Source organism: Bidens hawaiensis, unplaced genomic scaffold (assembly GCF_021521415.1).
Source record: "Bidens hawaiensis isolate Kalapana, Puna unplaced genomic scaffold, B.hawaiensis_p1.1 tig00018422_1, whole genome shotgun sequence".
In the NCBI taxonomy this organism is placed as follows: Eukaryota; Viridiplantae; Streptophyta; class Magnoliopsida; order Asterales; family Asteraceae; genus Bidens; species Bidens hawaiensis.
Window position 1 is genome coordinate 180,309 of NW_027492781.1, and position 24,526 is coordinate 204,834.

The 24,526-nt window shown below is 40.1% G+C and overlaps 3 protein-coding genes and 1 non-coding gene across 4 annotated transcripts; 3 read left to right on the plus strand and 1 right to left on the minus strand.

The window, feature by feature from the left end:
• Positions 1-550: 550 nt before the first annotated feature.
• LOC143555980 (uncharacterized) lies at positions 551-2,210 on the minus strand. The gene is made up of 2 exons (XM_077045428.1): positions 1,984-2,210; positions 551-1,387 (listed from the first exon to the last, which is right to left on the minus strand). The coding sequence occupies exons 1-2, from the start codon at positions 2,194-2,196 to the stop codon at positions 698-700; spliced, it is 903 nt and encodes a 300-aa protein (XP_076901543.1). The 5' UTR covers positions 2,197-2,210; the 3' UTR covers positions 551-697.
• A 162-nt stretch (positions 2,211-2,372) lies between these two features.
• TRNAS-GCU (transfer RNA serine (anticodon GCU)) lies at positions 2,373-2,454 on the plus strand. The gene has a single exon. It is a non-coding gene; the product is annotated as a tRNA-Ser (tRNA).
• Positions 2,455-17,302: 14,848 nt separating this feature from the next.
• Positions 17,303-18,291, plus strand: LOC143555970 (F-box/kelch-repeat protein At3g23880-like). The gene has a single exon (XM_077045420.1). The coding sequence runs from the start codon at positions 17,458-17,460 to the stop codon at positions 18,289-18,291; it is 834 nt and encodes a 277-aa protein (XP_076901535.1). The 5' UTR covers positions 17,303-17,457.
• Positions 18,292-23,265: 4,974 nt separating this feature from the next.
• On the plus strand, positions 23,266-24,475 carry LOC143555962 (non-specific lipid transfer protein GPI-anchored 14-like). The gene is made up of 2 exons (XM_077045416.1): positions 23,266-23,743; positions 24,198-24,475. The coding sequence occupies exons 1-2, from the start codon at positions 23,401-23,403 to the stop codon at positions 24,437-24,439; spliced, it is 585 nt and encodes a 194-aa protein (XP_076901531.1). The 5' UTR covers positions 23,266-23,400; the 3' UTR covers positions 24,440-24,475.
• Positions 24,476-24,526: the final 51 nt, after the last annotated feature.

A 24,526-nucleotide genomic window follows, 5' to 3' on the forward strand; every position in this document is an offset into this window, starting at 1 on the left:
TATATAACATTCAAAATTCAATCATCATCATCATCATCATCATCGTACTCAATATATCCCACCAATAGCAAAGCTATGGTAGGGCCTGAAGAGGGTAAGATGTAGACAGCCTTACCTCTACCCTTTAGGAATAGAGAGGCTGCTTCCGGTGAGACCCCCGGCTCGATAGTAATTTTGTATCAAGCCCCAAACATAAGGCGCATAACACTCAATCATCGGGACTCCACCGACTGGTGCATGCACCCTTGTCTTTCGGCTATCAACGCCACCACATGATGCCTGATTAACTTCCGCCACTTTTAACGTTATTTTCACGAGATTAGTAAAATAACGTCAAAATTAGTGTAATTTCACTTTTGCCCACCCGAGGGTTCACACATATATACATTATATGCACACACCGCAAGCAGGGCGAACATTCAAAATTCAATGTAATTCTAAAACTTGAATAACAAATGTATCAATATAATGCATGTGGCTTCTCCTAGATCTAAGTTACAATAGCAACCCTTGCGTTTCTTTTGCATGGCTTTTATGTTCTCATGTTCTTGGCATTGACAATGCCGAAGCGCTCGCCTAGAAACTAGAAGCGAATTCATTGAGCCTCGCCAGAAAAATGAGCCTAGGCGCAAGAAGTGAGGGCTTTTAATAACTATGAACTGAAGACGTGTTTATAACATACCTTAATCTGCACAGTTCAGGGAATTGACACATCAACATGGCCCACATTAGCACCATCAACGGCCCGTGCATTAACCGGCCATCTCCGCCAACCCGACACGTTCCTTCCACCATCAACAGCCTGCGCATTGACCGGCCATCTCCGCCAACCCGACACATTCCTTCCATCACCAACATCCACCCCATTCGCAGTCCAATTCCGCCAGCCCAACATAGACACATTATCCGCACCATCAACAGCCCGCGCATTAACCGGCCATCTCCGCCAACCAGACACATTCCTTCCATGATTGCCATCACCAACGTCCACCCCATTCACAGGCCAATCCCGCCAGCCCGACGCGCTCTCTACGCCATCCGTCCGATCCGAATCAGGTAACACATCGACCTCGACCGTCTGTCCGATATCAAAAGACATAGTATCGGACTCCAAATATCGATTCTCGAGGTTATTAAATCCAATCCCTAACATAACCTCATCATCCACATCCTCCACCAAATCCCTAAATCTAAAAACCCTAGACCGCCTCATACCACGGTTAACAGTCTCTTTCGGCATTTGGAACCGGCACACTGGACACGAGTTGTGATTGGAAAGCCAGGGAAGTATGCAATCAGGATGGTACATATGCTTACACGGCAACTGATTCATTTCATCATTAACTACAAACTGCTCCTTGCAAACAGCACAGAGGCTGTGATCCATCTACAACAGAAAAAAGACAGTAACTTTATAATCTTTCTTTCAATTTCGGGCAAAACCCAACAAAACCCATGTAACAAAATTGCAATTGAAACAATACCCATGTAAAAATATTGTAATTCAAACAAAACCCATGAAAAAAAATTGCAATTTGAACAAAACCCATGTAACAAATTGCAGTTTAAACAAAACCCATGTAACAAAATTGAAATTTAAACAAAACCCATGTAAGAAAACTGCAATTGAAACAAAACCCATATAGCAAAATAGCAATTTAACAAAACCCATGTAAGAAAATTGCAATTGAAACAAAACCCATGAAACAAAATTGCAATTGAAACAAAATTGCAATCGAAACAAAACCCATGTAAAAAACCGCAATTTAAACAAAACCCATGTAAAAAACCGCAATTTAAACAAAACCCATGTGAAAAAATTTGCAATTGAAACAACACCCATGTAACAAAATTTCAACTGAAACAGAACCCATGTAAGAAAATTGGAATTAAAACAAACAGAGTGTTACAAGTTTCAAGATTTTTAGTGGGTAAAGAAGATCAAGAAAAGATTTTTAATGGGTAATTAAGAAGATGAATAACCGGATCGATATCAAGGAAAGCTTGAGTGATGGTAACCCTAGGGATGGCATCAATGGCGGATTTTAAGGTGGGCGAGTGGTAACGAGATGATGATGAAGACGATGACGTGTCGTATGTGAGATGGTGGATTAGACGGTGGAGGTAGGGTCTGTCGAGGAGGAAGTTGTCGGTGTCGGAAGATGGGTTTTGATGGTTAGGGTTACGGTCATCCATGGTGGTGGTGGTTTATGGTGGATTGGTGGTGGTAATTGAAGAAGATAATAATAAGAAGAAGGTGTTTGTTTGTTTGATTGATTGATTAATTTGGTGAGCGTTGTTTTCAAGGGTGGCACATGGGTGGTTTGTGTGCTATAGTATTTTAAAAATGAAACTAAGGCTAATGACATGTCGACGCTTTGGCCGAGTGGTTAAGGCGTGTGCCTGCTAAGTACATGGGGTTTCCCCGCGAGAGTTCGAATCTCTCAGGCGTCGATTTTTTTGTTTTTTCATTTTACATAATAACATTTAACGTTCGTAATCACCGTGTACCATCACTAACATCATTTTACATTTGATGTTTACGTGTTATAATATAATACATATTAATCAAGTAGTCATGGTATAATCTAATAACTTTAAAAGTAGCTTAACACCATCGTGAAGATGCAGTTAATGCGGAAAAATATCGGTTATCGTACTGAGATATTGGTGGGATATCTGTTACTTTCAATATTATGTAAAATATACATATTCTAATAAAGTAAAATAATTGTGACACATGTCAGTTTATGGTTAATCCTTACAATGTTTTTTTTCCCTCCAAAACTAATATATGGCATATATCAATGATTATTCACTTCCTGCGTCCTGCGGATGTTCTTGTGTTTGGCTGGGCAGGGGGTAAGCATGCGTGTGTTGACCTCACTGGGGTGTCCCCGTTGGTGGGGCTGAGAGACAGTGGCTTCGTACCGGGACAGGCGGTTTTGAGAGCGGAGTCTAGGAAGGTTGCTAAGCATGAGACATCGTGTTTGGAGAATTAGCACGTGTTCATTCCATTTGCCTTCGACACTTTTGGATCCCTAGCTCCCGAGGCGGTTCGCTTCTTGGAGCGGGTGCAGAAGGTTGTCCACAGTGACTCGCAAAGCCCGAGGAACCAAGGATTTATATTTAGTAGAATAGGCTTTGCGATTCAAAAGGGGATAGCAGCGCAGCTTGTTGCTCGCTTACCCATTATCCAGATGTAGTTCGGTTTGTGTTATATATAAAAGGATCAATATTTTCTTTAAAAAAAATTACACTTCATTTATATTATATCTAATTAAATTATTCACTTTTCTTTAAACTATATTTGTATTATATCTATACACTTTTATACAAATAAATATTTACATATTATACTAATGTACATTGCTAGAATATATTACATCAACTGAAGAGAAATGATTTTGACGGGAATTTTATATTGAAAATTAACCTCAGAATGTCATATATCCATAATTATTTTCTTTTATTAGTATGGGTAGATAAGAATGTTGTAATAGTTGAATAACAATGTGTTTATAAGGATAACATGAAAGCTGCTCAAAAAGAAAATCTGATGTCTTTTTTATATATGACCGGGTATGAAATGTATAGCATTCATGTGAAAACTATTTGTAATAAATTTTTTTTACATAATATAAAAAGACTTAATTATATTTTTTTTATTTGTTTTAAATTATTCATTGTAATTCATACATTAATTTATCCCATGTAACACACGAGTTTCTAAAACTAGTTCATATATATAACAATTTAACACTAATAATTCAGTATACTCTTCTACCATCGATACATTAATCGTTTTGTTAAAATATGCCATCTGAATCATCCAATACATATCTGAATCGTTCAGCCTCCAAAACTATTCAGCGATTGTATCATACACCCTCTTCACCACCGATCCTTCATCGCAACTCTTCATCTCCACCCCAGCCTCTCACCATCGATCCTAACCGGGTTCAATTTCAATTTCCGATTCACTGATTATTTCCCATCCTTAATTGATTCAATAATCGATTTCTGATTTCTATATATAATTGATTTCTGTTTAATACATTTTTTTATTGTTTGATTCAATCTATTCAGTTTAATCAAGTTTGATTATTTAGGGTTGGGCTTAGTGGGGCTGTCATAGTTTTGAAGAAGTTGGTTAAAGATTAGTTTATTATAAATGTAATTCTTAATTACAATAGTTTCTTATGTCAATTTAAGGAGGTTTGGATGCATAATGAGTTTGATTTTCTGTTTTATCATATGGGCTAGGGGTGAGCGATAACCGAACCACTAGCCGAAACTGAACCGAAAATAACCGTTGGATTAAGTAGAGGAAACATATACATTAAGGTTAGTTTGTTAGTTTATTGTTTGTGCTAATAGCATGCTCATTACTTTTTGGTGTTGCTATGATATGGTGTGTGTTGGTTTAGGATACTTTTCTTTGGCAGTAAGATGCTGGAAATGCTGCACGGGTAGGATCATGTGTACGGGTTATATGAAGCCTTTTTCTTCATCAAAAGTGTTATTTTTTCCCTTGCTATATCTCTGCTGCCCCACTATGTATATTGGTGTTTGAGAGCCCGACATGAACTCCGTAAAAGCGTCACAAGGTTTGCCCAAATTCTAACATTTAATGTTTATTATATCTAACGGGCCAACTATGAACTCGCTTATATACGAGTATGTAGTATGCATATGTATACATATGTGTGTATGTTGTTTAAATATATATATAATGATGTATTGATGTTATGATGATTTTCTGATATGTTAATTTGGTGATGATCACCATTGCAGTCTAAAGATGTATAACACATTTGTGGATAGCTTTACGGATTGTGTGGACATTGGGGCTCAAAACATTGGATAAGCTAGAAGAAGCATTCGATGCGGGCCGAGATGAGATTTGCTGACCTCAACCAAGGTGCTTCAACTCCAGACTAACAATAATATCCAAGGTTAGTTTAATGGAATTTTGGTTTTCCTTTATAAATTATTAGATCATTATCCAAGGTTACTTCTGTCTACTGGTGGAAATTTTTTGGACACTTTACCATGGATAGAGTATGAATATTTTAAAGAAACCCTTTTTTTTTTGGTAAAGGAGTATTCAATAGGTATGGAGACAATATATTTGTTTCAAGTTTTTGCTATTTGTTAAGAGTGTAAAGTCAAATAGTGATATTTTGTTGATTGGTTTTGTTTGTTTTGGTTTTTGTTTTTCAGGCATTCAATTCAGGCTGTCTTCGCTAAGGGTTTTGTTTGCTGCTTTTATAGGTAAACCTTAGAGATTAAATACATCGGTCTTAAGATTTAGTGTTCTCTATATGTAGTAGTAGTTGTACCGTTTATGCATTTGTAGGTATTTTGTAAATTATAAATGGTTGTTAAGAATATAAGAGCTTATGTTTCAAACATTAAAAACGCGCAATGATATGGTTTTGTAGACTGTTACATGTTCTAAGATTTTGAGAAAATAAACAGCCTGACCCGGCGCGATGGCAATGATATGGTTTTGTAGACCGTTACATGTTCTAAGATTTCGAGAAAATAAACGGCCCGACCCGGTGCGTTAAACTAGTTATGATTATCGGTGGTGGTGGTGTCGGCGATGGCTTTTGTCATTATAACACTAAAGTTCCCGTTCATCGAACGGATATAAAACTAGTTAACATTGGTTGGTTATAATGAAAGTTTGTTTTAGGATATATTTTGGTTGGTTGTAATGAAAGTTTTAGTCATTTAGTACAAGTATTAGAAGTTAATAAGTTATGACTAAACATATATATTTCATTCACCGCAAAATAGTTTAAAGGGTTAAAATAGTAATTCTGCACAATCATTCAGAGGTTCAAACAAACAACAATTTACTCATTCAGCATTTACTGGCTCAGACCCTCTTAATCATTCAGACATTTTAATCATTTAGCACTTAATGGTTTAGCAGTTGCCAAACAGCCCCTAACATTGAGCACTAAAAGTTGATAATTAAGACTTAAAACACTGATATCGGGAATATCACTCCAATATCTATCAATATCGTTGATGTTATCGGTACCGATATTCTGATTGATATTTCGTCAAGAACCGATAATCGATACATCACTGATATATTGGCGATATATCTAACTTTGAACTTTTTAAGATTCTTGAATTTATGCATCTATATGGCTATATCCATTTTGGATTAAATTGTCAAAGTAACGAAAGATGGTTATTTATTAGCTGGATTAAAAACTTTACATGTGTTAAAAAAAAAACTTTCGGAAACTCACAAGTAGAGGCCAATCTTGATTATTTGTAGATTTTCAACATGTTTAGGCCATCATAGCTCTTAAAGTTCGCCAACAGGTAGAGAGATAATGTCAGGGTTATTTTGTCCAGCTAAATTACAATGCATTTCAACATAAAAACTTTTAGCAATTTAGACTTGTAGAGAAATAAGTAAATCATGTGATTACAAAGCTTTAAGCAAATAATATAAAGACACATGATTTTGCCTTTTTTAAATGGCGTGGTCTACACTATTCAAGATCTTGTACACCTTATGCTGGACTTTGTCATCTCTCTTTCTCTATGCATTTAAAAAAACGCAAAATCATAGCATCATGATCTTGTTAGACATAGAAAAGCCGAAACCGCGTAAAACAAGCCATACAAAAGCATATGAATTGTAATTTCTAGTACTCTGACAGACAGAGGAAGGGAGAAAAATGACAAAATTACACACCTAGATCAATAATATTAGGTTGAAAAAAATGAATAAAATAATATTTTTTTAACCAAATCTCTATTTTATTGAAGTACTTAAAATCATTTATATTGTGTTTTCTTTAAAATTGAAAAAACCTAACAAATTAATTTTTCAATCAAAACACTGGTTAAAATATTTAGTGGGCGGATTCGGTATGACAAAGCATTTTAAGATGGTGTAAACTTCTATCTTTTTATGCTTTCTCCATCTTTACATGAACACAATATCAATAACAAGCCACTTTCCTTGATAATTCAATTATTACGAGCTATGTGGGCGTATATGTATGTACATATACACCCGTGTACCTTCTTATACGGGCGTATATGTATATAAGTATACGGCCGTGTATAGTGTGTGTATATATAGTTTTGTATTTGTTATTTGAGTTAGTTGGAACATTAATCTCTCAGATAATAAAAAAAATTTCTTTCTTTCTTCACATGTTATTCGTTCTTTGAACATTAACATGGTATCAGAGCATCTTGCTCGATCCATTTTCCACATCATCTTATCTTTCTCAATTCGTTTGAATTGATTTCATTTCTTTCGGTTATCTTCGGATACGATTTTCATTTCATCTTCATCGTTTGTCTTTTTTGGATTGATATGTCATGATTAAATTTGCGTTTGATTGATACGTTTTCTGGTGGTATTCCGATAGAGTCAATTTTCCGGTATCATCTCAACTGTTTTTTCGGCAGTCATCTCATCGCCGTATATTTCTTTTAGCGTATAACTTCATCCGCTTCCGTATAAGTCATTTGACTTATACGTTCTTTTCGTTGTTCTTATACTCCCGTATAAGACATTTTGTTCTTTTCCCCGTATAAGTTTTCACACGTATAAGACTTTTACGCACAGTCTTATACGCTGTCATTGATCTCACGTATAAGTATCTTATACGTTGTTGTTACTTTTATACGCTTTCTTTTGTGACTTATGGCTGATACGAATACTTCAGCTTCTTCAATCATTGATTCTTCCAATCATCTTTATTTTCATCCATCAGATCATCCTGGTATGATTCTAGTATCAAATTATTTTGATAGGATCGAGTTTGGAGCTTGGAAGAGAGCTATGACTATTGCTCTTTCAGCTAAAAACAAACTTTGTTTTGTTTATAATACCTTGGTTATGCCAAGCGATGACCAACAATTGGTTGTTTGGAAAAGATGCAACGATATGGTTATCTCGTGGATTCTCAATACTCTTACCCGAGATATAAGCGACAGCGTATTGTATGCTGAGACTACCAAAGCTTTATGGAATGAGCTCAATGCTGGTCTATCATCTCCATCGCCGGTTAACTTCCGATGCTACCCATCATCGTCAACTACATCAACGTCCCCTTTTTCATTAAACAAATATTTGTGTTCATGTTTGTTCATTTAAAAAAAATTAACATGCATGTGTTCGTTTATGTTTGTTCGTTAAAAATCTAAAAAAACCAACATATCTCAATTGAAAAAACTCATACGCTAAAAAATATAATAACAAACTAATAGATATATATATGCATTAAATTAAAACATAACTACGTTAATAAATAGAATAAATCATCATAAAATAAGAAAACGATTAAAAATAAAAACTTAAATAAACCCCCGTAACACGGGAGGATCAAACTAGTGTATATATATATATATATGTAACACATATACTCTAGCGATAAAAAGAAGTCGCCCCCCACCTACCGCCCATATAATCGGCGTGGGGAAGGGGGTGTTTAGCAAAGATATCGCCCTAATTTGTGGGCATTTGTCGCCCACTATGCATGCCCTAACCAACTCGTTATAATCTACAAAACCGATTAACTAAAACTGTCATAGCCAGGGGCGGACCCATATAGGTCCCATCGGGGTCCCGGGACACCAATGTTATTTAAAAATTTCTTAGAGGCAGTATATTAAATTTTGTAAGGACCCCATAACAATTAATACTTGGAACCCATACTGTTAAGGCTGAACTGGTCTAGTGGAAAGTTTATTGTTTTTTCTTTGGGAGGTTGCAGGTTCAAGCTTCACTACACTTAGTTTTTGTTGTTTTTTTATATTCTAGTCAATATTAGTAGTTATTTAGTTAGGGTATTTAATTATTTATGTTTTTTCTTTAGTTTCTCTCATATAGCCATTATCATCATGCGACATATATAATGACAACATGAATTTTACATATTTTTTTATTACTTATTTTGTGTATGTATATTATAATTAATCATTTATTTGTGTAAGAGTTAGTTTTTCATGTCTTGGTTATTTATGTAAGACCATATATATATATAGCTTACGTTTATGTTTTTCGGGTATAAATAAAAATGAATTAAAAGTGTATGTTTTATCTAGTTTCTAATCTAGATTTTTTCTACTTATTCGTTTCCAATGACACCATATTTCCGTGTTTTATTATGTTCCTCGTCTCGACCCGACCCGACCCGAATAACGACCGACCCGAAAATTTTGTAAACCGAAAACATTGGGACCCCATTGGCAAAAAATCCTGGGCCCGCCACTGGTCATAGCAGATCAGTTATGACTATAGTTTTCTATTAACCGACGATCAATTATGGTTATGAGTTTCAGCAAAAACCGCTCCAAACCAACCCACCTCCTACTTGTAGTTGCAGTGGACCCATTAAAGAAGCCCAAGATGGTAATACTGGCTCAGACATGTTAACTTTAATAATAATAATAATAATAATAATAATATTAATATTTCATACCACCTTCCTTTACGGCTCTCTAAACCCTACACAGCTTCAAGTTGATATCAAAATCAACATGTCCGACAACTTACCTTTTGACATCGAAGTGGAGATCATGAAAAGGTTTCCAGTCAAATCGTTGCTTCGATTCCGATCAGTCTCCAAGACATGGAAGTCCTTCATCGGTAGCTGAAGAGGTAGGTCCCAGCAGAGCCCAGTTGGACCCGCAAGACTCACCTTGAAGAGGGACGTCTGCGCAAAGACCAACTGGTTCCGCAGGACCCACCATGCTCAGAGAGATGAAGACCTTACGCGCAGTACGCAAGCTGTTCCCGCAGGAAAAGCCTCCCAATGGTGAAGTACCCCGCCTGTTCCCGCAGCTGCGGATACAAGCCATCAGGGAAGGCTACCCGCACTAATAGCAAGGCTACACGCACAAGGCACTAACTCTCAATAATTCAGTAGTCACCTGAAGAAGGAATGAGCAAGGCGGGAATACTCCCGCCCAAATGAGCCAGTCCGTACGCTTCTGGAGGATCTTTTGTACTATACCTGCCAAGGTATGGACAAAATAGACAAGATCTGACCAAAGCAGCACATGAAACAATCACAGGGTGACAGCTCACTAACAACAGTACGACGAGCAGCACGCTCTAGTACTTAATGTCACTATCAGCCGCTGCCTACTTACCAACCCTCATCGTGGCACGTACATAGCCTGCAGTTGGTGGAAAAGAAATAGTATACAGCCGGCCATGTCACTATCAGCCGCTGCCTACCCACCAACCACCAGCATGGCACGTGCGTAGCCCACAGTTGGTAGAAAATGAATATTATACAGCTGGCTGTACCTGCTTGGAAACCTACCTTCGGCTATAAATACTCCAACACCTTGGAACGGTATCATCACATCTTATCATATACTATCTCATACTCACATATCTGCTCTAGCTATTTCTCTTAATATACACTTATATTCAGAGCAATCTAGTCTGATTCTCACGCCGGAGGGTGGTCACAAGGAGGAACCCCCCTTCTCAGTGACGAGCTCACGGTGTCTGTTTTGCAGGTCATCAGAAGAACAACCATCTTTGCCAGACCTAACCCTCGTGGGAAACATCTACTTAACCCCCAGATTATCCGTAATCTGCCGGGGTCACTTAGTGTTTCTTCATTGGCGCCATCCGTGCATAGAAGCTAGAACTAATTCTTCTTCACTTTTTTTCAAAACCTCTGGAAAGATGGTTAACGTTACTCCGGTCCCAAGGCCAGCGAGTGACCAAGAAACCCCGGTAACTAAAACCCCAGATACTGGGGGGAACACCGGCGAGTACACAAATTTTACAAACACTACCCCGGTTACCCAAGCCGGGGCAAGTGCAGTAAATTTTACGAACACTACCCCGGTTACCCAAGCCGGGGCAAGTGCAGTAAACAATCCTTCACTGGGATTCACCGATACCCAGTTGGAGAAACAACAGACGAGACTCCCCCGCCAAACACTTGATCAAGTTAAAGCGTGGGGCGGAAGCACGTCAGAGGGAATTCCAAGCTGAGTTGGATGAACGCTTACGTTCACTCCAACAGGCTGACGAATTCGGAAGCACTCGACAACAGCTCAACATGAGCAATGAGTGCGAATACTGGGACGATGATCGGGAGGAGTCCGACAGCGACGCAAACCCTCGTCATAGAACGAAAGGGAAGCGCAAAGAAACGGACTTCCAACCGAGAAGGAATTTTGGAGAAACCTTCAAACCAAAAAACGCGGGACGAAACCCACGTGACTTCTCCAAAACCTTTAGACCAACTGCTGCAAATGCGGGAACGTCCAAATTTGCAAGGGACATTGCGGAAGCAATTGCCCCGAGAAGTGCCAAACAAATGTCCAATATAGGCACATATGATGGTATATCTGACCCAGACGATCATTTGAACAGATTTATAGCGGGGGCAACCGTCAGCAATTGGACGGAACCCACGTGGTGTTACATGTTCCAAATGACGCTTGTTGGGGCAGCCAGAGCATGGTTCGACCGTCTACCGGTCCACCACATCTACGATTGGGCAGACTTCCAGCAGAAGTTCAGCCAACACTTCAGCCAACAACGAAAGTATACCGAAGAGCAATGGACGATCCTCAACTGCATCCGAGAGGAAGATGAGTCATTACTAGACTTCATCACTCGCTTCAACTCAAAGAAGCTGAGTCTGGGTACCATAAGCGAGGATCTTGTTCGTGCAGCTTTCATCCAATGCGCCGAATACCCAGAGCTTATTCGCACATTGACGGGTAAAGACGGCATGCCATCCACATGGGATGCCATCATGACAGCAGCTAAACGCTTCGCGGAAACGGAAAAGCAACTGGGTAGGGATCTTCCCCAGAGCACAAACCTCTACACTCAGAAAACAAGAGAAAACAACGTCCTTACCGCCCGACTAAACAAAAAGAGGAAGCTAGGTATTTGGCAGTCAAGGGTAAACTTTGACACCTCATCCGGCTCGCACCCTCGGTTAGGCGGAAAGGATAACATGCAGTTGTCGAACCGGAACTCCAGATGGACGCCACTCACCAAAAGCGTCACCGAGATATTCGCCACTGAGAGGCTCCCATGGCCAGAGGCTCCAATTATCCGACAGCGTCCAAACGCTGATCAAAGCAAATCCTGTGACTTCCACAGGACAAAAGGCCACACAACCGAGGAATGCGTAGACTTGAAGGACGTCTTCGAAGCATTTGTCAGAGATGGGAAACTCACACACCTCGTGGCGCAATGAACGCTGAGCAGGCTAATGCGTGTAGAACCCCAGTTGGGGAAAACACGAATGATACTGCAGCTTCAATGTTGGAGACTACATACTGCGTAAACAACGAGATTCCGAACCAGGTGCATATCGGCTCGAAAGGCTCGATGACACCCCCATCCCAAGAACATGGAAGAGAGCTCAATTACGCAGGCTGCATGTAGATCAATTCCAAACTTGTAAAGAAAAGGCCTAGAGCCACTTCTAATGGAAATGATTCTCCTTATCACATTGACGCTGATGGTCTTACATTTATACTTATGAACTTTCCACACTGATATGCCGGTATTCACCGCATAAATAAGTGGGGAAGTAAGTCGTTGCGTGTGGACGGCGGCAAAACCCGCATAAACACAAAAAACGGCAAAAATTTCTAAGAGATGACAACCTTCACGCAGGTCAGTTATAGGTAAAGTTTGGTCATCCCACTAAATGAAAGTGACGGTCCTACCCGCACAATCATGATAGAGGAAACTGAACATTAACCTATTGACAACCGCGCGTCGAAAGGTTTAACTTATTCAAAACACTGATGCCGGTATTCACCGCATAAATAAGTGGGGAAGTCGTTGCGTGTGGACGGCGGCAAAACCCGCATAAACACAAAAAACGGCAAAAATTTCAGAGATGAGGACAACCTTCACGCAGGTCAGTTATAGGTAAAGTTTGGTAATCCCACTAAATGAAAGTGACGGTCCTACCCGCACACTCATGATAGAGGAAACTGAACACTAACCTATTGACAACCACGCGTCGAAAGGTTAACTTATCCAAAACACTTGGAAAATTGCTAAGTTAAACTAAAGTATGCACGAGCGAATCATATATTGTTTATGAGGCACAAGTGCCAAATTAAATTATAATATGCATGAGCAAGTCATATAACGTTTATAAAGCAAGTCATTAAGTGAAAGTGACGGTCCTACCCGCATAAACATTTATATTTCATAAAAAATTCAAACATTACAAGAATGGCCAGGTATCTACCCGCCTACAGTAATGTAAATCTATCCTAACGGTGGGAAGGGATCTCAAGGTTCAAACTTCAGGACCACTTCCTCCAAACCCACTCGAACCTGCACCATCAGTTGGCTGTGGCGGTTCAAGGAAAGTCTTGAGAATGGTTAGCCCATCATCAGCAGCAGCAATTTCGTTCACCTTCTCCACCACTGGATGCGGGAAGGCAGCATACTGGTTCACTGTTTGGTCATAGGCAGTTACAGTGTCCACGTCATAAAGAGGGAAGTTGGAAGGCGGGATGCCCTTCTCAACAAACCCCAGACCAAGCAGGAAACCAGCCTTTTCCCCATCCTCATGGGAAGCGTTGAGTGCTGCGCTCATGGCATCGTCATAAGATGTGTTCGTGAAGATCCGATGCACAACCTACAAAAAGAAAAAAAATATATCAAAAACTTTTCTAAGTATAAAGAAAAGCGTAAAGACATTATGAAGCTACGCATACCTGCGACAACGCTTCTCGTAGAAGCCATTTCTTGGTGATCAGAGTTTCCTGGAGGGCAGCTTGAGCTTGGTCACGGGCGCGTTCGGCTTCACTTTTGTTAAGGTTGGCAAGCAACACTTCCTTAGCAGCAGCCTCTTCAACGCCCTTCAGCTTACGCTCAGTGTGGTCAAGCATACCCCTCTGGTCCAAGATCTTTGGAGCTTCTTGGCGTCTTCCATGGCCAAGGCATCATGAGCCTGCTAGAGCCTCTCTAGTTTGGCTTTAAGCTCCTCATTCTCGGCGCGCAGAGGCTCAGCAACAGCTTCAGCTTGGGTGGCCCTCTCGGCCGCGCAGTTTCCTTAGCCAACCTAAGCTGTTCGTTAACAGCTTGGGTAGCCTTGGAACGGGCCTCGAGCCGGGCCTGAACTTCAACCTCGAGGGCCTTGAAGGCCTTTTACTTCTCTGCAGCAATGGCGGAAAGTCTCATGTTCTCCTCCCGGATAGCCCGCGCCTGAGCCACTTCCTGGCTACGCGCCGTCTTTAACTTGTCGTTTTCACGACAAAGCAACTCGACGAGCGACTGCATCCGGGAAAGGAGAATCTGAAGCTCATTCGTCAGCCTACCCTCCTGGTAGCTAGACATAGCTTCCCCCAACGCACCACTTGGGGCTGCGTGACGATCCCACTCGACGCAGTCCACAGCCGTCCGAAGGGTTGTTCCCCGGCGGATGTTCCACCGCAGAACATACAACTCATTGGAATCCGAAACTGCAAAAACAAAAAGCAGTTAGGAAAATATGATAAAAAAATAGGCCAAAATAACCCTACGCACCTGTAGGGTCGACAACAGGCCGGTAGCCGCCAAACCCATCACCCGAACCTAAGGGATATCCATCTAAGAGGTCAGGCAGATGGGAAGGAGGCAGAGATTGGCTAGAAGCCCCAACGCCGAACATACCTGATGAACCAGCCGGGGGCACGGTTGAAGCCGCCGCGGTAGAGACCATCGGAGGTGAACTCACTGGAGGTGAACTCACAACCGTGGCCGCCGCTGCGGAGGAGCCCGCAGAAACAATCACCACCGGCTCAGTGAATGATGCATTGAATATGGCACTGATAGCCGGCGGAGAGGACGTTACAGTTGGAACAGTTGCCTCAACGGGATGAGCAACTGAACCAATGCTGCAAACACGTGCAGCTGCCTGGGTCATCGCCTCGGGTAGGTTGACCAAACCTACCGTCGTGGGTCCAGAACTGCTCCTTCCCGCATCACTTTGGAATGCGGTTACATCCACGCCTGCATGAAGACAAGATATTAAAAACAATGGCGAAAAGAATTGCGGGTAAGATAAATAAAAAGTACTTACGAGTTTTCTTAATCTTGAAGGTTCTGACGGGCGGGGACGAACCCGATGGAACTGGCCTCTTCACGCCAGTCACCGTCGTAGAACTTGGTCGCGCGGAGGTGGCAGCTGTCTCAACCTCAGAGACAGTTGTCCCACCACCACCAGGGTTCCCCGCCGCCTCCTCACTTTCGGTCTCCGAGTCAGACCGGTTCCCCTGATCGGCAGTGGAGGCAACCTTCGCCTTGCCCTTCACGCCGGCAGCTTTCTTCTTCCTCACGAAGAAAGGACCGTCTGCGGATTCCTCATCAGAAGATGACAAAATTAGAGAAACTCCAGCAGAGGTTTGAGCATGAAGAGGGCGAGGGTTAATGAAACCCTTACCTGGCCGCGTGGCGCTCAGAATTTCGTGGCCTGGCGGGTAGACCTCCACAAACCGATCCGCCGTTTGCTCCAAGTTGGGCAACTCGTTCTCGTCGAGAGCACGAGTACCCAACCGAGCGGGACCACCGCTCTCACGCGGTTGCAGAAGCGACTGCAAATTGTTCCCCTCTGAAAATAAACAGAAAATCAGTTAGAAGAAAAACCCTAAATCAGCAAAAAGAGATGGAGCATACCATAGGGAATAGAATTCGAACCGTATTCAAGAACGATGGGAATCTGTGGCGCCTCTGCCCCAGCATCCTTCCATACCCGGCTCATCCCAAGCATCACCATCCCAGACTCCGCAAAGCGATAAACCGGAGTCTGGATCCGGGAGATCTTGGTAAACCATTCCGCCTCCTGGTAGTTGGAGGCGTGAAGGTTCGGGAGTGCTCTCCCGTTCTTGAATGTCATCGCTATGGGGACGACACGTGCAGAGATATAGAAGAACTCCCACTTCCAAGACCGAAGACTGCGCTCGGTAGCACATATGGTTATGAGTTTCAGCAAAAACCACTCCAAACCAACCCACATCCTACTTGTAGTTGCAGTGGACCCATTAAAGAAGCCCAAGATGGTAATACTGGCTCAGACATGTTAACTTTAATAATAATAATAATAATAATAATAATAATAATAATAATAATAATAATAATAATATTAATATTTAATACCGCCTTCCTTTACGGCTCTCTAAACCCTGCACGGCTTCAAGTTGATATCAAAATCAACATGTCCGACAACTTACCTTTTGACATCGAAGTGGAGATCATGAAAAGGTTTCCAGTCAAATCGTTGCTTCGATTCCGATCAGTCTCCAAGACATGGAAGTCCTTCATCGGTAGCTGAAGAGGTAGGTCCCAGCAGAGCCCAGTTGGACCCGCAAGACTCACCTTGAAGAGGGACGTCTGCGCAAAGACCAACTGGTTCCGCAGGACCCACCATGCTCAGAGAGATGAAGACCTTACGCGCAGTACGCAAGCTGTTCCCGCAGGAAAAGCCTCCCAATGGTGAAGTACCCCGCCTGTTCCCGCAGCTGCGGATACAAGCCATCAGGGAAGGCTACCCGCACTAATAGCAAGGCTACACGCACAAGGCACTAACTCTCAATAATTCAGTAGTCACCTGAAGAAGGAATGAGCAAGGCGGGAATACTCCCGCCCAAATGAGCCAGTCCGTACGCTTCTGGAGGATCTTTTGTACTATACCTGCCAAGGTATGGACAAAATAGACAAGATCTGACCAAAGCAGCACATGAACCAATCACAGGGTGACAGCTCACTGACAACAGTACGACGAGCAGCACGCTCTAGTACTTAATGTCACTATCAGCCGCTGCCTACTTACCAACCCTCATCGTGGCACGTACATAGCCTGCAGTTGGTGGAAAAGGAATAGTACACAGCCGGCCATGTCACTATCAGCCGCTGCCTACCTACCAACCACCAGCATGGCACGTGCGTAGCCCACAGTTGGTAGAAAAGGAATATTATACAGCTGGCTGTACCTGCTTGGAAACCTACCTTCGGCTATAAATACTCCAACACCTTGGAATGGTATCATCACATCTTATCATATACTATCTCATACTCACATATCTGCTCTAGCTATTTCTCTTAATATACACTTATATTCAGAGCAATCTAGTCTGATTCTCACGCCGGAGGGTGGTCACAAGGAGGAACCCCCCCCCCCTTCTCAGTGACGAGCTCACGGTGTCTGTTTTGCAGGTCATCAGAAGAACAACCATCTTTGCCAGACCTAACCCTCGTGGGAAACATCTACTTAACCCCCAGATTATCCGTAATCTGCCGGGGTCACTTAGTGTTTCTTCAGTAGCACTGATTTTATTAAGCATTACAGAGGCCAAAACCATCGTCTAGTTGTCAGGTTTGATTGTCGGGAGCCAAAATATGTTTTAGTTATTGATGATGATGTCTTTCCCTGACGTAGAGCTTCCCTCACTCTTCCTTTCTCGGCTGAGATGCTTAAACGTTCTAAGATAATCGGCAGCTCACATGGCTTGTTGTGTCTCCACAGTCGACACGATGTGTATGAATATTTGGAGTTGGCTGTTATTTGGAATATTCCAATTAGAAAACGTGTTACTCTTGTTGTGCCAGTAAGAAGCCGAAGGACGTGTGATAATGTTTTAGGGTTTGGGGTTTGTCGCGAGACTATGGACCCTAAAATTGTACATATTAATACTCAGAAGAGTATGAAAGGTATTCTCTTTTGGCGAGTTGAGGTTTTTGCATTGAGCACACGTGTTTGGAGAAGTCTTAAGAGAAACCTCCCTCGTGAATCAATTCGATTTGGCTATTTTAAGGTGGATATAGATGGGATTCTATATTGGCTTGCTACTGATAGGGTTAGGGTTAGGGTTAGGGTTAGGGTTAGTGTGAATGACGAATTAAGGTTATCTAATATGATAATTTCATTTGATATAACAACGGAAGAATTTAAAGAAATAAACCTCCCAGATAGTTTGGCAAACCAGCCTTACAATAATTTGTCGATGTTTAAGCTAAAGGAGTCTCTTGTTGTGCTTGAACGTGGTGTCGAGGCCAATGAACAAGTTTTCTATGTATGGATGATGGAGGATGTTGCTCTAAACTCATTTGCAAAGCGGTTAACTATTAATGTCAACACGCCAGATGCAACCATAAAGGGATTTAGGAAGAGTGGCGAACCTATAACTGAAATTGCAATAAAAAAGTTTGGGAGAAAACCTTTGTTTTATGTGCATCCCTGCATGGAAACACTACTTCTGCTTGGCCAACAAACGGCTTCTGATTCTATTTGGTATGCGACATAATGTACATCGCTTCGTATTTGGTATGCCCTTAATCTCCCCATGTTTTGGAAAATGTATTTAAGTTATGATATTGCTAGGTTTAATTTTAAATTTCACTTTAAACACAAGTCTTTTGCTGTTTACTACTTTGCTACTATTTGGAAGTATGAATGGCTTTTTGATGCTTTTATTATTCTTAAAATACTTACTTTGATTAATGTTATATATAGTATACTCAAGAGGTAGAGGTTTGCAGAGTGTGTATTCTGTAATAGCTAAAATTAGAATTTCAAAATGGTACTTGTTTGGTTCAGATCAAAATGAAAATAAGGGGAAATCAATATATACTTGGTCAAAAAAAGACGGAACGAGCATGTAATTTTCTTATTCGGACCGGTTCGACTTGTTTCGGGTGTTGACCGGTTCGTGTGGTATTTCGATGAAGGAAAAGTTTTTTCTGTGAAAAGTTTTAAAACAGAGATGTAGACGATAGTAGGTAACGACGTTGGCTATCTAATCGAGTGGAATAACTTTGTTCCGAAAAAAGTTGGGATTTTAGCTTGGAGTGCGGAAATGGATAGGATACCGGTGTTGTTGGCATTGGCTAGGAGAAATGTTAATGTGGATTCCATTTGGTGCCTGATATGTGGTGATGCGGAGGAAACGGCGGAACACCTTTTAGTGTCATGTAGCTTTGCCCAGGCCATTTGGAATGGAATAGCCAATTGGTGTAAAGTGCCGGCGATATATGCCTTTTCCACTCGTGATGTGTTAGAATTATATAAATACTGCCATTTCTCTAAACGAAAAGCAAAGATTTTCCATGCGGTTTGTCTAACGACGGTATGATGTATTTGGAAAGCTAGAAATGCAGTGGTGTTCGAGCGGAAACAAGTGAACCGATGTAATCTTATTGGAGAAATAAGAGCGATAAGTTTCCTTTGGGTTCGTCATAGGTCGAAGAATACACGCATTTCATGGGAGAAGTGGCGGAAATTCGATATTGAAAATATGTAAACATTATGTAGGTGGCTTTGGCTCCTTTATTTGTAAGGTGTTTTATATGTAAATTTTGGTGGTGTAATTTGGCGAGATAGCTTTTTGTTATTTCGTCGTTTTTATTGATTGATCGTTAAAATAATATATTTAATGTACTACGTCACATCCAATAATAAAGTTGGAAGAAAAATGATTTTCCTAGCTTTCAACTCATCCTCGATTGAGCCCTCCGAGAGAAAGGGGTGGAGATGATTTAATATAATATCGACAGGTCACCACATATCATTATTGGTTTTAATGTAGCCAATAATATCCGAACATAGAATAAAAACTATTATTATATTATACTTTTTATAAATAATATCTTTATTTTCGTATGCATTTAGTTGTTGCTTAATCTGTTTTATAAATTAAAAGGATTGTTAATAACGGAAATTAACTTGAATCTATGCATGTTTGAAGTGACGGGTAATTATATATCCGGATTATGTTTTATTATAGTCGAACCATTAATAGATGAAGCGATCAGTTATGAAAGTTTAAATCGGAACATCGGTTATATGTTTGACACACCAAAGTGGAACATCGTGGCTTTCTGACTAGGTGAATGAAACTTAAATTTTAATTTTATAGAATCTTACATACCAAAACGCCCTAAAATCCTTTTATCTTAAAAGTTAAAAAGTTAGAGTTGGAAGATTCACTAAAATCTTCTTATCTAAATAAATTTAATTCAAAATTCTTTTCAGATGGTGAAGTAAAGAAAAAAAATACTTCGACCGCTCATTGTTGTCGCAGTTGTTAATTACCACTTGTTGTTGCCCCTCCTTGCATCAACCACCATCACAATCTTTGTCGCCAATGTCGGTTCATTGTTGTTTTTGTAGCCGCAACCCTGCCACAAACACCACAACTGGCAGTGAGTAGTTGGTGGTGATCAATGTTTTCATAATCGGACCAGACACCGAACCGGACAGCCTACCGGTTCACCGGTTCAACCGGTCGGACCGGCCGAACAAATTTGGTCAAAATATGACGGATCAAGCTTAAAAAATGATTTTTTCAAAAAAAAAATATTTTTTCCTTAGAAAACCGGTTCAACCGGTCCGGTTTTCCGGTCCGACCGGTCAAACCGGTTTTGACCGCCCGGTTCCTTGTCAGCCGAGCAAACTGTGTGAACCGGACCGGTCGGTGGACCGAATCCCGATCGGACCGGTTTGACCGGCCGGTCCGGTCCGGTTTCAACAACACTGGTGGTGATGATGGCATGTGGGGGAATCGGTAGGTGGTGGGTGCGATGAGCCAATGATGTATACTAAGCGTGTAAATGAGCTGAGTCAGACTCATGTTTGACTAGACTCGAACTCAACTTGTTTAACAGACTCATTGTTGTCGCAGTTGTTATCACTTGTTAATTTCTATACAATTTCTTATTATTATTTCCAAAACATTTCCTTAACATCATTTCTGATGTTGTCATCCAACAAAGCATGACAACGTTTGTAATCATATAAATAATGCTAATTTTAACATGTTCTAAAAGCTAATGAAAAAGTAGCCATGTCATGTCCTACCACACACCTTAGTGGGTTGGTGTTGGTGAAGTGCTTAACCCCATGTCCACTTTCACGTTGCACCTTTTCATGGAGCTCATAATATGCACTACCTTCGGTCTCACCAAATCAGTGACGGATCCAGGAATTTTTTTTGGGTGGTGCACTACTTTTAGATGTTTCAATTTCATAGACTCGGGTATAAAAATTCCGGGTCGGTTCGATGGTTCGGAGAAAATTCATTACATAATAAAAATACGATATATAAATAAAAGAGATACCGCATGTTACCTTTTTGACTTGGGTGATAAGATGAAATTGGTTGCCTTTCGGAAGGATCCCATGGTAGATCATTCAAATTTATTTTTGACGGTTTACTTGAAGATGATGATCCAAGGTTGATGGTTCACTTTGAAAAAATCTCTTCAAATTCATAATACCTACAAATCAACAATTACAAACTAACAAATTAAAACCAACAATCTAACAAACTAAAATTAAATTTAACAAATAACTTAACAATTAAGTAGTTAACAATTAAGAACAATCAATATTTAACAAGAAGTCAAGAACAATTAACATTTAACAATGAATTATGAATGTAAACTTACCTTCAAAGTGGGAGAATAAGAGGATTCGAGTAAGAGTAGGTAGTCGCAGGAAGACTGGGACGGTTGACGGGCTGAGTGGCTGACAGAGTGAGGCTGCCGGCATTCCGCGATGGTCGGAGTGACGGGGATGAGTGGCCGACGGAGTGACGGAGATGAGTTTATTTAAATTTCTCTTCATATTGAACTTAGAACTTAACATGCACATTACCTTCATGTACTCAATTAAGTGTTAAATTGTACCAGACACCCTTGTATTCAAATATTAGGAATGTGTGATAGACTAAGATGGAAGTTAATCTTCAATATATTTTCATTTATAACTGAGTTTGTAAGTATGTTATGACTCGTGTATGTACATTGCACTAGAAATTGTGAGACAAATAGTCATTTTAGTATTATCAAGTTTATTTTAATATAACTAAATTTACAGAAGACGAAAAAGAAATTTAAATAAACACTGATAGGAGTTTGAAGTTATGAAGTACACATCTGTTTTGAGACAATAATGATTTCAGGCAACCTAGACCATGGAGAGGCGCTGTGTGGTGTTATGAACCCTAACTGATGTTAAGGTAAGTTAGTAAAAGAAAAAAAAAGTTCCAAAAACCGGAATCGAACCTGCGACCTCCAAGTTAACAAACCAACATGTTACCATCTGGGGAGGTGCTTCAAATGTTTTTTAGATGGTTCCTTTCCAATTTATAAGGTGGTTTCTTAATTATTTTCTATATATAAATGCACTATTATTTCAAAACTCGGGTGGTTTCTCGGAACCACCCTTTTTCATTGTAGATCCGCCCCTGCACCAAATTCACCACTAGGATCATAAAGGACCGGTTTTAAATAATTCTAGTTCCGTACCGGATTAGGTTTGCTTGTATACCCGTCTATGGTCTTATACGGCTAAAATTATATCATTAAGAGACTCTGGAAACTGATCTTAAACTTACCTGTAAACCAAACTTAAATACAAATTGATTTTAAGACTATATAATATATTAATCTATTATGTTTTGATACGTGTAAACTAGTTCTGGTAATCAATCGAGTCTCATCTAATACCATACCTATCAAAACTGCGAAAGTTTTAAACAATCTTAAATTTTCTCAATTGATCGATGTATACTCATAGGTGCCGGTCAAGATTTTTGCATAGTACTATTTTATTTGAATGGGTGAAGGGAGAGCCGACCTCCCTACCACAAGGACGATGACGTGGCTTAGTTGGGGCCATGGGTGACCCCGACCCCTCAATTTTCGCTCGGTGGTGTAAATTTATTATTTTTCGGCCAAGATTTTTTATACACAACGTAAATTTATCCGTTTCCAACCGAAATTTGACCCCGGCCCCTCTGTTTTTCGATCGGTAGGGTAAATTTATCCTTTTTCGACCAAAAATTTTTATGCATAATGTAAATTTACCCGTTTCCGACCGAAATTCTGAGCTTGGCCCCTCCGTTTTTATGCTCGGTAGTGTTTATTTATCCTTTTTCAGACGAAAGTTGTCATACATAGCGTAAATTTACTTGTTTCTGACCGAAATTTTGAGCCCCCCTCTAGTTTATGATTTTTTTTATACATATTGAGTCCGTCCCATCGACGTGTATGTCTAAGTTTCGCCACTGCACAATGCTAGATCCACCCATGCGTATACCATCTCAAATATTTCAGTTTTCGAGTTTGGGTTTGTTTCCTATCCTTATTCACCACTAGTAAATATAAATAAACAAACACACACTATAAAAATTATTATTCTAGAAAAAGCTAGAGAGAGATATGTAGCATTTACACAAAGAAATCATTTAAACTAACCGTCCATACTTTAAATTATATGTAGAAGATAGTTCTGGTTTGTCTCGATTTGGATGCAAAAGTCACGTATTTAAGGTCACACACAACACTATCTATCTTCATCATATTCCACTAGCTAGTGCTTCACCTCATTCCACTTCAAACCTCTCATTCCAATGGGTTCACAAACAAGTGTTCGGTTATGGTTTCGGTTCTTACTTCGAACCATTATATTGTTGTGTCACGTGACATTTGGTGCAAATGACAAGGACAAGGAAGAGTGCACTGAGCAGTTGGTGGGACTAGCCACATGTTTGCCGTATGTAGGAGGCAATGCTAAATCTCCTACACCGGATTGTTGTAGTGGCTTGAAACAAGTGTTGAACACCAACAAGAAGTGTTTGTGTGTCGTGATTAAAGATCGAAATGATCCGGATTTAGGGCTTACGATTAATGTCACTCTCGCGTTAGGACTACCTACGGTGTGTCATACACCTGCCAATGTTACAAAATGTCCTGGTAAATATCTATCTATAACTAATAATTAAGTAACTGGCTGCACCACGTATTATAAGTATGTGAGCCAAAGATTATTTTTCCGTTTTTTATTTCTCATTCGTACTTATTTTTATTTATAGTAATAAGACATATATTAAATATATCAAACTAAGTATAGTGACTTATGACTTTAAATATATTAAATTATCAATTAGTAACTTAACTATACACTATTTCAGTTATATGTTATCTTAAAATATCTTTCTATTCTATAAGTTATAACTCTTGATTTCAAATTATTTGATATTTTGTTTATCTAGTACATGTAATGCACGGGTTTCTAACATAGTAAAGTATAAATGGAAGGCTTTGTGGTATCATGGATATTCAATAGACATGTGTACATAGTTATATAAGTCATTTTAAAAAATAAAAGGGAACTTTTTTTAGGTATTAAATTTATTATCGTATGCAGAACTTCTCCATTTGGCTCCTAATTCAACGGAAGCACAAGTTTTCTATCAATTTGGGCACGCTTCTAGTGGTGGTGCTCCGGCTAGTAGTCCCACGCCTAGTGCTAACGCGGTAAGTGGTGGTGGTGGCTCTGGTAAACGACCTAGCGGTAGCACGAGTAGCACAGGGACAACTTGGTTGAAAAGGGAAATCATTCTTATGGGAGTCATGTCGTGCATAGTCGTTATAGCTTTCGTTATGTAATTTTTTAACTGTATGATTATATTTGTACGTGTGTATTTTTATCGAGTGTCTAGTTGTACTTTACATAATAATATACTCATTTCGGTT

Coding starts and splice junctions, on each gene's coding strand:
- LOC143555980 (XM_077045428.1), bottom strand. CDS start 2,196: ATGGATGACCGTAACCCTAACCATCAAAACCCATCTTCCGACACCGAC. Junction 1,388..1,983: donor CTTTCCTTGATATCGATCCG/GTTATTCATCTT, acceptor TTTCTGTTGTAG/ATGGATCACAGCCTCTGTGC.
- LOC143555970 (XM_077045420.1), top strand. CDS start 17,458: ATGCTTAAACGTTCTAAGATAATCGGCAGCTCACATGGCTTGTTGTGT.
- LOC143555962 (XM_077045416.1), top strand. CDS start 23,401: ATGGGTTCACAAACAAGTGTTCGGTTATGGTTTCGGTTCTTACTTCGA. Junction 23,744..24,197: donor CAATGTTACAAAATGTCCTG/GTAAATATCTAT, acceptor TATCGTATGCAG/AACTTCTCCATTTGGCTCCT.